The sequence below is a fragment of the Parasteatoda tepidariorum genome, chromosome 8 (assembly GCF_043381705.1).
Source record: "Parasteatoda tepidariorum isolate YZ-2023 chromosome 8, CAS_Ptep_4.0, whole genome shotgun sequence".
Taxonomy (NCBI): Eukaryota; Metazoa; Arthropoda; class Arachnida; order Araneae; family Theridiidae; genus Parasteatoda; species Parasteatoda tepidariorum.
In genome coordinates this window covers 57240386-57257484 of record NC_092211.1, presented here as the reverse complement: position 1 = coordinate 57257484, position 17099 = coordinate 57240386, and the positions used below count along the sequence as shown (strand labels likewise).

The 17099-nt window shown below is 26.9% G+C and overlaps 1 protein-coding gene across 2 annotated transcripts in view; it reads right to left on the bottom strand.

Moving 5' to 3' along the window:
* Positions 1 to 17099, bottom strand: part of LOC107454903 (protein turtle) — a 954328-nt gene that overhangs the window by 231152 nt on the left and 706077 nt on the right. Inside the window, exon 1 of one of the 2 annotated variants that reach the window (XM_043039893.2) lies at positions 13249 to 13946. The exons of the other annotated variant lie outside the window; for it this stretch is intronic. Coding sequence (XP_042895827.1) covers positions 13249 to 13357 — 109 coding nt within the window. The 5' untranslated portion in view covers positions 13358 to 13946. Of the gene's footprint in view, positions 1 to 13248; positions 13947 to 17099 lie in introns of those variants that run through there. 2 annotated transcript variants of the gene reach the window in all.

The following is a 17099-nucleotide window of genomic DNA, read 5'->3' as shown; positions in this document are numbered from 1 at the left end:
ATACCTACTTATTAGCGTTTCGATAATGAAAAAGAGTACAACTGTCTCCAAACATTTCTAAAAATTTTGTTTTCTTATAACCAAACACATATAAAAATAACAGTTTGTATAGGAAATATATAAATCACAAGAAAACCGAGAGCTGACAAAAATACTAAAGAGTCTAAATGTATGTAACTTTTCAGACTAAATCTTTTAAAAATCCCACCGAACAGTTTTTGGAAAACTCGGAATGATTACTTTTTCATTCTTTTTTTTTTTTTAACCAACTTCGAAAGAAAATGTTGGATGAAAAATAATGAAACTTGGAAAAAAATTCAGACAACATACTCGAAATTCCTTGAGGAATCGGGGACAAGGATCAAAGTACACGGAAATTGAAAGAAGTCTGCGGAGAGAAAAAAAAATATATGATCGGTTTGAGATCGAATGTCGACCTATCTAAGAATCAAAGTTTCTTGTACAGAATAAACTAGGCAAAAAGTAGCAAAAATAAGAAGAAAATCTTTCAACATTGAAAAGGTTTACTTTTTCAGCAAAGAAAAAAAGTCAAAATCCCTGGATAAAGCCGTATCTATAAAACACCGAAATCATCATGCAGCTATCATTAGGGGAAAATAAAATTGAAGAACTGGCTGTTTTTTTTTCTCTTCGCGTCAAACTGTTGTAGTGTTAATCCCCAATATAAAAATTTCCATTATTTTTTTTTTCAAAAGTTGGAAATTGTTAAACAGAGCATCGCCAATTGAATTGAAACTTGTAGTCCGTCTTGAAACTTTAACTTTTTTTTAGATTGCCGAAAAGAGTAATGTTAATTACCAATACATAAGTTCCATCATTTTGCTTTAATTGCTTAAAAGTTTTAAGCAAAGCATTCGCAATTAAATTTTAAATCATATTTAGCACTAAAACGATTCTTTTTATTTATTTCATGTTAAACTGTTGTAGTGTTTATCACCAATATGAAAATTTTATATTGGTGATTAACACTAGAAATTGTTGAACAGAGAATCTGCAATTGAATTCCAACTCGTAATCACTACTGAAACGTTGTCTTTTTTCAGTTCATGTTAAATTGCTGTAATGTTTATCCTCAACATAAAGATTCACAATATTCACAATAATATAATTGAAGTTTTAAACCAGAATATTTGCAGTTTAATTTTAAACTTTAATCAGTGCTAAAGCGCTTTCTCTTTCTAATTTCACGTCAAACTGTTAAAGTGTTAATCTTTAATAGAAAAATTTTCATTATTATTATAATTTTTTGAAAATCTAAGTAGGCTATTTGTAGCTGAATTTGTAACTAGATCTAAATCGCAGGCTTTTTTTTCATTTCGTGTCAAATTGTAGTAGTGTTAATCCCTAAAATAATAATTTTCCTTGTTTTTTTTAATTGTTTGAACTTATAAAATAGAGTATTTGCTGTAAAATTTCAATTTATTTATTTTTAATTTGTGTGAAACTGTTGCAGTATTAATCCTCAATACAAAAATTTAAATTAGTTTTTAAATATTTAGAATATTAAACAGAGTATTGAGTATAATCTAAAGTTGTATTCAGTACTAAAATAACATTTTTAAGTAATCTACATTGCCTCTAGTAAGTTTTTTTTGTAATTTTAACTACCGTGTTTAAATATTTTCAAATTTTTTTCAAACACGAAAATAGTTAATCAAAATTATGTATCTCAGATTGAAGATCAAATGCTGATTTACAGGATGGCAATTATTGAACTATGGGAAATGAAACAGTCATAACTTCTGAATGGTTTGAATGATGCTGGTCAAGCATCTTGTTTGGCCACAGAGCATGTTTGGAAATTGTGAAATTTGAAACCAATAATGTATTTTGATGTAAATTACTTTACTGTTATATGTTTGCTATTTTTAACGTTGAAGTGTTGCATCAAAACTTGTATGCCCTCTTAATTAAATAAATTAGTTTAAAAACTGGCCATATCCAACGAAACTATTTTGATATTAAAGTGTAGACGGTTACATTTTTTTGCAACTGTGTGATTGTATCCATTTCTTTTTTAATTTAGAAATTATTAGAACAAGGAAACGATTGGTTTTTGGACAGGACCTTGAAACGAATAGTATGTATTATATTTAAGAAGGGAAAATATTAATAATTTGTCATTTAGAACTGAAATTAAGACATTATTTAAGTCTTAAACTGCATATACATGGATATATGTGAAGATTCAGAATATTTAATTTTATTTTGACTATCTGTGCTGGACTACTTGCAAATTTTTTCACTGAAAGATAAGAACTCATCTGGTTTACATTGTAAAAACTTTTTTGGTGTCTGCAATTTTCTTGTGTTTCATAGCAACTTTTACAAAATATTCTTCCTTAACTGGTTATGGTGCCACTTATAGGGTACTTTTCTGTATAAAATGATTATTAATTTGTCTAAACCGCCAATAAAATTCCCCAGATGTAATGTTTTTAAAAGGAAAATAGCTATATTATTATATCTGAGATTGTTATTTCCCCATTTTTCTTAGATTGCGTCGGCTAGCAGTTTTGAAAATAAAGTATAATATTATTTATAGTCACCTCTTTTGCAGTTTATAATTACTTTTACCCCTTTTTACTTTCTTGCATATATCATCTAAGGAACTGCATTCTGAACCTCTCATTGTGTGATAAAAAGCATCAACAAAAAACAAACTTAAACTGAATAATTAATTGTTGGTTTGTGCGAACAATTGCAAAAGCAACAACTGCAGCCGGTATATTTCCAAGTTTACTGCGCGAGCAGATCATCTGCTGGATATGTTTATGAAATGTTTTCAAACTAAATGGAGATTTTACTGCACAAAAATATACTATATCAAGTAGGGTATGACAATTTTGCATCTCATCTATGTATTTACGTCAGCTAAATTTAAAATTCTCAATTTTTTTTTAAAAAAAAGTGAAGATTACTGGTTTTCGGACTCATCCATTCAATTATTTTAATTCAATATATTTGCGGTTTTTGACTGCTTGTGTTTTTTCTACTTTTCTATGAATTCATAGTACTTGAATTGGATAAAATAGTAGGTTAATAAAACAGATATACAAATATTAAACGAAGATTGGTATCTGCCGATTTTCGAATATTTTTAATTTATGCATTTATATGCACATTTAACACGGTAATTATTATTTTTTAATAAAAAATTATCGAATTTAACACTAAGGTATGGACTAATAAACAATACAGATATTCTGTTAACTCTCAAATATTTATAAGTAATTTATGCATACGTAATTATTCATATACACTTTTAACACGAAAACTATTATTTTTTAATGAAAATGCATCGAATTTGATACAAAGATATGGAATGATAAACAAAACAGATATTTTATATTTGTTTATCTTTCATACTTGTATTATCTTCAAACATACTTCAAAGATTCGATGCCAAATTATAAGGCATACGAATTACTATTTCTCGAAATTTATCACTTTGCTTTTTGATTGAAGTAAATGAGAGTGTTACTCTGTTGTCATGGGAAACGAAATCAAATACAAACATTACATAATCTCGTTATTCAGTTGAAGACAGATATGCAATAAATAATTCATTTTCATTTGAATTTCTACACCAAATGTTATACCAGAGTGCAGATTGGAACCGCGCTTCACTATTTGTGATCTAATGCCAAAATAAACTCTTGTATTTGTTTTTCATTGATTGCAATTATTTATGAGAAAGAACCATCGCAGTAATGAGTATCTTTTCCGATTGATACTTTGGTTAATTAATATAGAAACTAATGTAATTAATGTAGAGCTTCGCTTTCAAATTGCGCATTACGCGAATTTGCTTTGACAAAAAAAATTCGAAATAGTTTGCTAGTTTGCATTACTTTGAAAGCAGACGATTATTCAAATTTACCAATTTGATTTTTAAGCACATCAGCTCAAAGAAACTTGTATTGATTTTAAAAATCGCCGAATCATAAAATAAACAGTTAATACAAACTCGACGTCAAGGATGAAAAGAAAGAAAAAGCACTGAATAAAGAGTGTACACAGCATCAAAAAATGTTTGCATAGCAACAATACTAAAAATACATAAATTTTTAATGATTTCATCTATATTCCAAACATTTCTTTTTATCCTTGAAATGAACTACAGTATAAAAAATCATTTCTCTTCTAAAGTAATATATCATGGTTAACGATTTAATAGTATATTTATATATCTTCTAATAGTATATACAGTATATCTCTATAGTATATCTCTATAATTTTTACCGATGCTGTTTAGTAATGATTTTGGCGAAATGAACAATTAAATATGGTTTTACAATATATGATAAATTCAGGAAAATATAGGAAAGTTTTAGTCTTAGAAAGGTAAGGTATCATAGAAACTTTTCAAAATTTTATCATAATAACAGGAAAACAGGACAGAAGAACAGGATAAAAAGCCTTTATTTGGTCGAATTTACTTTTTAGTTTTGTAATTTTTACTAAATTTGTGGTAATAAAAACTATAATTCTGAAAACCAGAATTTTCAGTAAACCGTTATCCTATAAATGGAAAAACTACCAAATGACTGGTTTGAATGCCGCATATTTTACTTTTATTACCAGAACTATGTTTTTTTATTTATCTGAATACCATGCTTTATTGTGCCTTTTTTCTATGGGTTTTTTATTACCAAACTGCATGTTAATTTCATCTGAGTTTTCTTCCACCAAGAGTTAAATACCACTAAATAAGGACAAAATCTCAAACAATTTCTACAGGAAATTTGTACTGTAAATGCATAAATTTGTTAACATCATTTAAATCACAAAAGCAATTTTAATCTGTGTATTAGATCAATTTATCAGTTTTTTTTATCAAAAAAGATCATGATCAATATTTTTTATCTAAGTACAAATATATTAATTCGAACATTTTTATTCTCAAGACTTGTAGTATTGTGCGTAATGTTCGTCTACGGATACATAATCATACATTTTTAAATCATATTTTAATGTTAATATTACTAAAGATTTTATTAATGAGCTTTGTTAAAACTTACCGAGCGTTGTGTTTTTACAGAGCTAAGAAAATGGTAAAGTTTACCATATTTCGAAAATTTCAACCATACTTAGTTATTCTAAGTGCTTAAACTTTTCCAGACGATGGAGATAATTTATTATTATTTTGTTGAGTAATCTCATAATTATTTACAAAACCAAGGGCCGGGATGGCCTGGTAGGTAGGGGGCTGGGCCCATGTCCGAGAGTTCGTGGGTTCGAAAGCCGCTGTTCGAAGACTCCCCGTGTAGTAAAGTGACTGATGCACGTTAAATCTGTCGAGTCGCAAAAATCCTACATGTTCTCATAACAAATCTATACCACTGGGGGTACTGGATTGGAGATAGATCATTCTCTGATTCAGGTCAAAATTACGATCTGTGGATGAATGAAGGGATGTATGAATGGGTCCGCTCTATAAACGGGTGTGACGTATGGTGTGGCAGAAGTCGAATTCTTGGCCATAGATGGCGCCACTGAAAAGTAAGAACAATCGCACCCCGTCTGCCTAAACAGGCATACGTTAACAACAACATTTATGAAACCATGTTTTCAATACGAAATTCATAGTATTCACGGTAGAAGATTTAAGGTACTAAACAAATTATGTTATTAATTAGTTTTATTTTATAAAATAATCCTTTTAAATCTAGATATTATTTTATTGTTACATTAAATATTTATTATAAATTTAAGCATTTCACGTTTTATAAAAAGTTTAGGTTCCTTAATTTTACCAATAATGGAAAATATATTATGAAAATGAATGAGTACACTCACAAAAGTAATTGCATTTTTTCATTTGTAAAAAGAAACGTTGCTTACAAATGGCTATTTTATATAATATTCGATTGTTGCAATATTATTCGTGATAATTTAAAATATTGATTATAGAGCGCTTAATGATGCGCCTAAGAAAAGAAATTGATTTAATGTTAGAAAACTACGCACATGTTTTAAAAATGCTTGAATAAATAATTTCACAATTAGAAATCTCAATCATATTTGCATAAAAAAATGAATCACAGCAAGAAAGGAAATATAATTTTAGTTATAAAATAAGTAAATAAGCTTTATTATATTTATTCTCAAATGCTCTGCCAACCATTATCAAAAATAACGATAATTATATTTTTATGTTTTGTGTAATAAACAGATTGCTATGATTATATAAAGAATTCATGAAAAAAAAAAATTTCTTGCAGTTAAAGAACAATTGAAAAAAAATCACTTTATTTACAGATAATAAATATCATTCTGCAAAGTCAAATAACAAGCTATATTAAAATGTTATGTTAACTTTGAGTCCATAAATCGTAATCATTATTAGTCATTACGTTTTGGTAGAAATTATCAGTCAATGACTTTCCAGGGTTTTACAAAAAAGTTATTTATATAAATAATTTAGTAATTCTAAACTTTTGTTCAGTTTTTTTCATTTTTTGTAATGAAAATTTTGTAGGAAATCTAGAGTGATATAAAACTAGCTTTAAACAAGAAAAAACAAGAGGTTATTATTATTTTTCTTAAAAAGATATGTTATTTATTTTGAAATGTTCGTTCATATTCAAAAAATGACGATAAATTCATAAACAACGAACTTGCACTTAAGCAATTTAGGATCTTATTTCCAATAAAAGAAAAATTAAAAGTGAATCTTTTTACATGACTTTAAGATGACTTTAGATTATGAACAAATATCTATAATGACGAATAGCAAATTATATTTAAACTTCACGTTTTATTTCGTATGAAAAATATATAATTTCATATCTTATTTCAACATTCGTTTTAAAGTTAAACATGGAAATAATTCATTTATCCGAGCATTATAAGGACATGGTTAAAAATAATTTATTTACTTTAAAATTTCGGTTTTTTTTCCAAAATGATTTGATGGAAAATATATGAAAATATAAAACTAGTTTTAAGCAAAAAAGTAAACAAATGCTAAGGTAAGAAGATTTTTTTTATCTAAATATGTTACTATTTTGAATCTATCATGCTCATATTGAAACAATCATGACATATTAATAAATGTCCAAAAAACTATATACACATGAGATAATTATTGACTTTAAAGTTGTGTTTTGCATATTTCATAGCATATTTAAGAAAAAAACGCATAAATAAACTGAGTATTCATAAAATAATTCATAGTAAGGTTTCTGGTTTTATAATTAAATAAAATACATTTAAACAACGTTGGTATAATTCAATACAATAAGATATATTAGAATGATTCTCAGAACAATGTCGATTGCGCATTCTTGAGAAATCAGTCGAATGGTTCCCGAGTATTCGATTGATAAATATAAGACTTTTTTTTAAAAAATTTGATTTCTAATTAACCATTCGACAATTTTCATCCAAATTTTCTACTTTGCCTTATGAGGCAACATTCTTTATAATGATGTAAAATATTTAAATATTTTTATTAAAATTTTTTTGGTTATAATTAAATTAAATAATAATTAAAAAACATATATTTACTAAAATAATTTTTTTTTTGCCCTTGGAACTGCCCTTGGATAAATGAATGAACCATTAAGATTGTGTCCTAGAACGTAAAGATCTAGTTATTAGCCTAAAAGTGATTCAGGTGTGTTCGTTTTTTCTCTCGTGCCTGTACACTATTTTCGTCGATGGTTACAACATCAGGTAACGGAGGCAAAGGTTCTGGGTTCTAACCTTGCCGGCATCAAATAATCTTTCTCTTTGCTTTTTAACATATTGGTGAATCTTACACTTCTCGACAGATGGCAGCACTTGATTAGTTTTTCTTAATTTGACAAACAAATTGCCTGAGTTTGTATCTAAGTCAAAGCCATAACAGAATATAATTTTTTACTGGTTAATACTGAGCACTGGCAAAATTTACTTCACCGACCAGCTGGTACCAATTGATCCGAAGCTCGATGAGCTAAAGTCGTCACTGAGGATAGGTCACAAGTTGTTCACAATGAGTTGTATCTTAATATTTGAGCCATCACGGCTCAGGTTATACTGTTACATTATTCAAAAAATTAAGTGGTTTAATTGAAACGGGTAGTTTAACCGATAAAAAAATCAATGGGTTAAATGGTGGCTCACTAAGTTACTGGGGTTTATCAGTGGGTTACTTGGTTCTTAATTAGATTTCTGAAATTATAAATTGGAAACAAATTAGTTTATTTAAAAATTCATACGATTATATCAGTTCTTATTGATCTTTATTTTACCGTTTCCCCGATTATCCAGATTTATTTCTGGTATGTATAAATTGCAAGTATTTATTATTCCGAGAAAACTAGAGTCTAGCAGAATTTGTCAGCTCGTTTTGTTTTATCACTTTTTTACTCGACCAGAAGACAAAGATAAAATAATAGTAATCTGCTGTGAATTGGAAGTTTATCAAGTTTTGTTTGGGAGTTTTGCTGTTTGATTGTGGGACTGCAACGTGTTTCGTGCGATTGCATGTACGATGGTTGCTGAATTTGCATCGAAAAAAAAGGGTAAAAAAATGACGTATCACTTCACTGTCATATCGAAATTATCACTTTGTGATGTTCCCTGTTTTAAAAACTATCACATTAATTTGACTTTTTTTATTTACCCTATATAAATTGGGATAGTAAACTGATGGTAAATTAAATGTTTTTTAAGCATTAACTTAAGACTAGTGTGTCGTGTTTTGTTTTGGTTTTTGATATTTGTTAATGAAATAAAAAATGCGTTGATTTTTCGAATTTCTTTTTTAAAAAAAAATAATTTGTAAGGAAAGCGGTTAAGAAGTAAAATGGTAAATTTCACTTATTATTCTTTAAAAACAATAACTATCTAATTTTATATGTTTCAATGTTTATTTTCTTACTTCTTGGAGCACTGTGCAAAATTATCTTTATTGTGTTAATATTTCTAAGAGAACATTTCTCTGCTACATAATTCTTAAGTCTATTCCAGTCCAATATTGCATATACCAAGTTCTTACACTTGATTGGTAACTGGATCATAAAGGATTTACCATGCAATTTCTCCGATACGGCCAATCGCGACCCTCCCGAAATGAGGATTTCTTGCCAGCGTAAGCACATTCTAAAGCAATGTATAGATATTGCATTAATACTGCATCGTCGAATGGAAAATCGCTATTAACGACACTGACTCGGATTTTCGAGCCAAAGTTATGTCTTGGCGAATGGATGAAGCCAATACTGGAGAAGCTCCAGGGGTCCTGGCGACAGTATCTATTTGAGGTAGACCACAAAATGATTTTTTAAAGAAGCAAAATCCCCCGGCGCTCCTTTTTGGAAATAAAGAGCCATTAAGTTTGAGACGAATCCTGTTTATGAAAGTTTTTCTAGAGTATTATAAAGATATAAAAATACATTTTTGCTATTTGAGGAATAAATGAATAAATAAAATGTATGTTTTGGAGAGAAACTTCATATTAAAATGGATGGAATTTCTATAGAAATAGTATATCGTTTTTTCATTTAAAAAATTTTATGTCCGGATATATCTTATACATCAGAGAACAAAGTATCATATAAAAAGTTATATCAGGGACATATTCGCTTTAAAATATAAAATGTATTTTAAATCTATGAATTTTACTTTATCGAGTTATAACGTAGATTAAATTTATCCTTAAATTGTCAGTAAGCGTTTGTGACAGTTTTCTAAGTCTCTTAATTTTTATATTTTTTTTTAAAGTATACATTAAATTTCAACTTATTTATTTATTTATTTTTGTATGTAACGATTTTCCTTATCTAAAATATTTCTAAGTACATTTGAAAAATACACCAAAGGAAATAAATATGTTTATAAAAGATTTTATCTTCGAAAAGAGATGTTTTTAAAGGAGAAAATGTGTAGTGCAGTATTAATGAAATGAAGTAATCCGAAAAAGTATATTTGAATATGACAATAATGATAAGCAAATAAAATATCTTATATATACTGGATAATTATTATAAATAATAATTAATTAATTATAAATATCAAAAACCACAGCAATTGTAAACAATTTATTTCATTTGAATTTTAAAAGTTAATAGTTTTAATTATTCAATAAATTAATTTTAATTTCATTTTTAATAGTTCGAGTAAATACTCTATGCATAACATGACATTCAGTTATTGATATAAGGTTCATGTACTATGACTAAACAATGACATTGCTTAGTCAGAAGTTTTAACTTAAATTAAAACATAAATACATAAAAAATGCAATATAAGTATACCTTACTTGCGTAAATAGTAAGAAAAATATAACATAATACTTTATTAAATAAGTAATATAACAGTATAAAAAAATTTGAAGATAATATAATTGCTTTAAAAATTATGAAAAATAATGGAAAAATTTTGCTAAATCAATCAGTTCAAATCTCTATGAAAAATTAGTTGCTGCATTTCACCATTTAAAAAGGCGAGTTCTATAGATGCAAAATTTATTCAAATAAGCATTTAATACTGAATTTCCTTTCAAAGGAATAAAAAACGAACTTTTATTCAAAAGCCTAGTTTGAAAAGAGCCTAGTTTGAAAAGCCTAGTTTTCTTTTAACACAAAATTTATTTATTAAAATTCCAGGAAACAAAGTGAGTCTTTCCAAAGGAGTTACAAATAATTTAGTATTTTCATTTTGTTTTAAACTTTTTTTCTAATTTTACTCGTATTTTGGAATGTTAGTTATTTTGTTTCATTCTATATTTTTTTACGAAGCCCTGATTTAGAATTTATTACATTTTAGTTTTTTAGTTCAAAATTTATAAACTACTTTGGAAAATTATTTAAATTTATGCTCATTTTTATTTATTTCCTATGGCAGCATGCACGTGCCTTTCTTTTCATTGACTGATTAATTTTTTTTTATCATTTCAGGTTAAAAAATTGTCATATTACATTTGCAATAAATTGTACATGTTTTTATTCTATTTTAGTAGTAACTTTTATTTTGAAAAATTATTTAATGAATAAGTAATTATTTAATACTACATATAACATCTTTTTTTCATTCATTTATTCCTTTCATTCTATGACTCTTAAAATATATATTTATTTTTTTATTTATTCTTTCATGCTTGAATTCGTTTATTTTATGTACGTTTCTATAAAATTGGATCAAATATTCTAAAATCTCATATTGTAAACTGTCTAATCTCCCTTATATTGCATTTTTATTTTTCATGACTTGTACTGAAGAAAATCAAAACAAAGAAAATCTCTGATTATAGGCAAACAGGAAGTCTCAGATGACGTAAGATGAACAGGAAGTTTAAGTTTCCTGCCTAATTGGGATGTTTAAGAAATCTTGTAAGAAAATTCAGATAGCATTAATCGAAAATTAAAATTTTTTTTTATTCTAATAATATAATTTTTTATCTGATGTGTTTTATACTTTTATAATCATAAATGTTAGAGTTAACTAATAATTGCTGTAATGTGTCCGATTAGTTTTTCGACAACATTTTTCTATAAATATTAATAAGAAATTTTTTTAAATCATGTGTAAAAATTCAGAAAACTAGGCAAAAAAATATTATTATTATTATTAAAAAATAATTTTAAGTGACCAGTTTTAGGTAAAAATGAAACATTTTTTACATATATGCTAAACATTGTGAAAAAATTTTTATAGCCTAAAATATAAAATAATTTGAGAATTTATAATTAAAGATTTACTTATAAGACTATCGACTATGATTTGAATTATTATCTTAAAAGCAAGTATGAATCTAATACTCGATGCGAAGTAATCATCGCGGTTATCTTGCACTATTGAGTTAGAGATCAATGTAATTAAAAAGCAAGTTTTTAAAATGTCCACATTTGTCATAGTGAAAAAAAACAAGCAAAAAAATGAAATTCTTTTTTTTTCTTAGTCTGTAGTTCAAAATGTGCATTCTATAATCATAAACACACATGAAAAATTAAAGATAATTATGTTAAAAACAATATGGGATATCGGGTTTAAGGTGGTGCAAAATAAGAAAAATAATCTGATTTTGATACAAACGCATTTAAGGACTTAAAATCATTAGCCTATCCACTGATGTTATCACCTTGCACAAAAAAAGCAATAACTTTGCAAATAAAGTAAAGATTTTTTTCTCGAAAGCTAAGAGTACAGGAATTTTAAATTTCAAATAAACTCAATTTCAAAAACTTTGCCCGAAATCCTGTTTTGTACTTATCAATACCTTAGAAATACGTATAATTATTTGCGTAATTATAAGTGATAAGGTAAATGATCAATACAACGTTTTATAAATCAGTTCTTATAATTGCAGGAAAAATACGGTGCATTAATTTATCTATCAGGACAAGACGGAGTTAATAAATACGTGTAAATAAACGGAAGGACAATACATTTTACGTCTTACAATGATAAATCACATTATTAAAATAAATTATTATGCATTATTAAAATAAATAATTATGCAAGCGCAATAGATAAAAATTCACCTCATAAAATATCTATATTTCCGTTCTATTTATTCAAGTGAAAGGCGCAGTTACAATTAATGTGTTCAATAATTAAAGATTCAATTGGGTAAAAATATATTTAGTTACTTTATTTCTCTTTAACAGGCACTGAATTATAGTTATCTATCAATATCCATTGTTGCATATATCAATGTATGCTCGGTAAAAACTTAACAAGTTTCTAAACTTAACAAGTTGTTAAGTAACAACTTAATAAAGTTTATGTTAATTATGAAAAATTACAAAGAATTATTTAATTAACTACATGAGAATAATTGCATGCGTATTATTTATGCCTGTGTAATTCTTACGACACGTTTTATATTCGAAAGAATGCCAATTAATTTACCTTTACTTAATCTAAAAATTGTTTTTCGCTAATTTAACACTCAGTACGTCTAACAGATAAAAAATATGTTCGAAAATTTATTATTGTGTTTATTTTATTATGTTTTTAATGAGGAAGAGAATTTAAATTATTTGGATACTGCATGAATATATAGTTTATGAATGAAAGTTTAATTATATAAATGCACATATAAAATTAGATTAATGTATACTTATTTAGTTTATTTTTTAAATTACTTGTTTAATTTTTATGATATTAAAAGTATTTAAATAAAATGAAGTGAATTAAAAGCTGTTTCATAAAACCAAATTATGGAAATCGATATAACGGTATGTTAAAATATAATTATATATTTCATAAATATATTTCTGTCATACATACCCCATGGTTGTTCGTTTGTGGCTGGAGCCGGAGCCCTTGCAGTTAAGCCCACGAAAATCCAAAAATTACATAATAAATAACACAAACACACTATATTTTTCTTTTCCATCACAATTCACAACGTTATAAAAAAATTCCAAACTTTAATTCCACAGTTGAATACTTGGCAATTTATTTAATCCTTTATTTAAAAAAAAATCCTTAAAATGAAAAACACATTTTACTATCTTGAACTTTAAATATCCTCGAACAAATTTTCAAAATATCTTATACTTTAATCAATATCATTGGAAACTTATCCACCAAAAGTAAGGAACCTTAACGCAGAAAATGTAAATTATTTTACGTGAGTATAGCTGTTTTATAATGGCGTCAGTCAGGAATGAAAATTTATCAAGCATTTCGAAAATCACCAATCACAACAAGGGAAAATCTTCACAAAAATAAATTATGAAAATTTGGAATAAATAAAATTGTGTATTAATTTTTTTTTTTTTTTTTTTTTTTTTTTTTTTTTTTTTTTTTTNTTCTGACGGAGGCGCCTTTGAGCGCTTCCCGCTTAAATCACAGAAACGTAATAGATTCCGAAACGCGGAAATCGCGGTGTGTTCAGAATGCTTTGCTTTCCCGCTATGTTACAGACCTATCCGTAGCTACTTGCGGCAGGGGTGTATTGATTCTTCCTTTCTCACAGTTCTGCACTAGACCACCAGGGGGCCCTCCAGGACAGAGACAATCTCGTGGGCAGTCAGTCATCTCTCTTAAGAAAGTTGTTGCATATATTTTCTATAATACAGAGCAAATTAAATTTTGAGGCTATATTTCTTTCCGTATTGTTTTGAATAATAATTTATAAAATTTTCAGAATTGAAACTGGAAATCATATTAAGTTAATGGAAATACATTATGTTAAGTTAATGGAAATATATAAATACTAGAGTATTTACAGAGACTGGGTTTATTGAGAAATGTGTCATGTAAGGGAATACGGTATTAAGTTAAATGTTAAAATTCTTGTTTTCAAAGATCTTGTTTGTGTAATGTTTCTATTATTATGCTAAGCAAAATGTGTAGTTTTAATTGTATTTCTTGTTTATTTTTTTTATGAAAATAATGCATAAATTATTAAAATAAAATAAAAAAAATAATAAACTATGTTTTTTAGACGAACTAAATTTTATTCTAAGACTTTTTGAAGTGTTGGGAGCATCACTTTCGAAAGACGGAGAGGGGAGTTATTTCAAAAGGGAAATGATTTCGTTTTCACCTTCAGAAGGAAGAGAAATAAGGTAATTTTCTCCTAAATCTACTTGAAGAACGTGATTATTGAACTTTTTGTTTTCTTCTTATTCAGTTTTTTGCTTGTGCTTTATATCAGAGGATGGTGAAAATTTTTATTAGCAATATTTTAAACTTAGACTGTAATTCAAAGCAAATCTCCAGTTGAGTCACAAACAATTGAATGTTTGAAAGAGATGTAACACAGCCAATCAGGTGCAACACGCATGTGTGACGTTGTGTGCAGGTATTAATTTGATTAAAACGGATCCGAAAATTGATTCAGCCTGATAAAAAAAAATCCTTGAAGCTATAACGCTCACATGCATAAGCATCCACGTTATTAGACACTATGACTAATTGCAAGTACCTAATTGGCCGAGATTTTAATTGTCGAGGATCCATTTGATGATAAAAATTTCATACATCCCGTTTTAGCAGTGAGGAAAATGTCAGATCTTGTATTGACATCTAGCAAAGAGCTTCAGTTTAAGTGTAAGTGCTATATTGAGTCAAAAAAATGGTTAGAATTTAAATCGCATATAAATTGTGTAAGTGTTTAAAGCAAGTTAAATTTTGACCTTTAATGGCAGAAAATGGTTAAAACTTGCTTTGTTATCAAACAAAGAACGTCGTAGAGATTTGTATCCTTCAGCTAGTTGGAAAGTTGTCGGAGTTTTTATTGTAAGAATTGGATAATCACAAATATAAAAGAGAGTCCTTAAAATGCAGTAATAAGTAATGTTCCATATTTAAACTTAAAATTGATGCAATACAAGCATTGAATATTTTTACCTTGCATTAAATATAGCTGACAGTTTACACTGTTTTCAATTGAGTCAAAACTTCATGAGCTTCCAATATATTTGAAAATCATTCAATTTGTTAAGTACTGATTTAACGTAATAGATTCCTACGATGCCTTAAAGTTACTAAAGAGAAATAAAATACAGAGGATTTTCAAAAGTATTCTGAAAAAAGTTTTAATATTCGTTATTTGCATGTTATTCGATTAGTTTGTAACCTCAAGGAATCAAAGTTATAATTTTTTCTATTAATGAAGACTATCAGCATGTTTTAAAACCTCTTTTCTCAATAATACAATCATGTTTTAAAACTTCTTTTCTCAATAATGCAATTCTGTGGTTTTGAAACATTTTTACGGGTTTTTAAGACATTAATACTGGCCTTTTACTCTTTAACACCGAAACATTATTATACGTTTAAAATATAAATAGGTTCTCTACCACATATAGTCACTGTCATGAATATTTATTTAATTGTTACTAATGAGAGCGTAATAAACTATTACTTTAATGTTGATGTCAAAACATAATCCCAAAATATTATTTTATGATTATTTTATAAATCACATATTTGTGTCCTTTCATAACTTTATTTTGACGGTTTCGTTTAATGTATGACAGATAAGTTAATATTAAATGAATGATAAGTCACTTTTTCGTGCTTTATTACAGAGAGTACTCATTTTTTTGGCTTTCAAAGAATCAGTGTCACATTTCATTTTATGTAGGTTGGAGAAACCAGACGCGTCTACTCTATTTTTTACATCTTAACATAGAATTTGTAACAAAGCGTCAATATTTTAAAACAAGGATTTATTTTTGCTCGAAAAGTTTGACGTTATTTGAAAAAATTTTTACTTATTTTTTTATGAAAAAATAACTTATATTCTATCACATGAAGATCGGATTTTCTCGTATTTTTGATTTTGTTCGAAAGACCAACATAAAATATAATAGTTAGCTGTTTATAACTATATTACATAAGATACGACAGGAACCTTTGTACTACAGGAACCTTTGTACTTTATGACGTTAGAATATGCAGGTAACCATCTGAAATTGGCTAAGAGCAAAATGTTCCGAAAAGAAATTGAAAAAAATAATCATGGAACAACGGATAAGGTTTTTTTTTCATAAAATCTTATAATTAATAATGTATTAATCGTAATTTTAAATAAAATAATTTTAACTATGCATTGTATCCCTTACACGCAAAAATAAATTAAATAATATAATAATCAATTAAATATTGAACTTCTGTTAAATAATTTTGACTTTAATTAAACAAATTTGTGAAAGTATTATCTTCTAAAATGTATGATATGTATATTTGAATATTAAACTATTCCCGTGTTTTTATGTACCAAATTAAAATTAATTTTTTTGAAAAATCATTGCTTGTTTTTTTCTTCATTCTAATTCTAATTGAAAATTTTCAAACGGATTAAAAATTAAATTGTGATTTTATATTTAAATAATCGAATACCTTAAATGAATAATTTACGCTACATAGGTAGGTTTGTCGTGTAATTTTGCATATAAAATAGTGAAACGAGAAGTAGTAACATGAATTACTGAAGCAAATTTTGAGAATAACCCCTTCAAGTGTGATAACCGATACTGACTTCTTTATTTAGTTTGCAGTTTTGAAGTTACTTGTCGTGTTTCTCTAACTATGTTAGAGGAAACTACACTATCTGACTACGACGCTACGTCCTCTCTGAAGAAACTTTTTTTCCTTATTTTTAATAAAACTCATAATAGAAA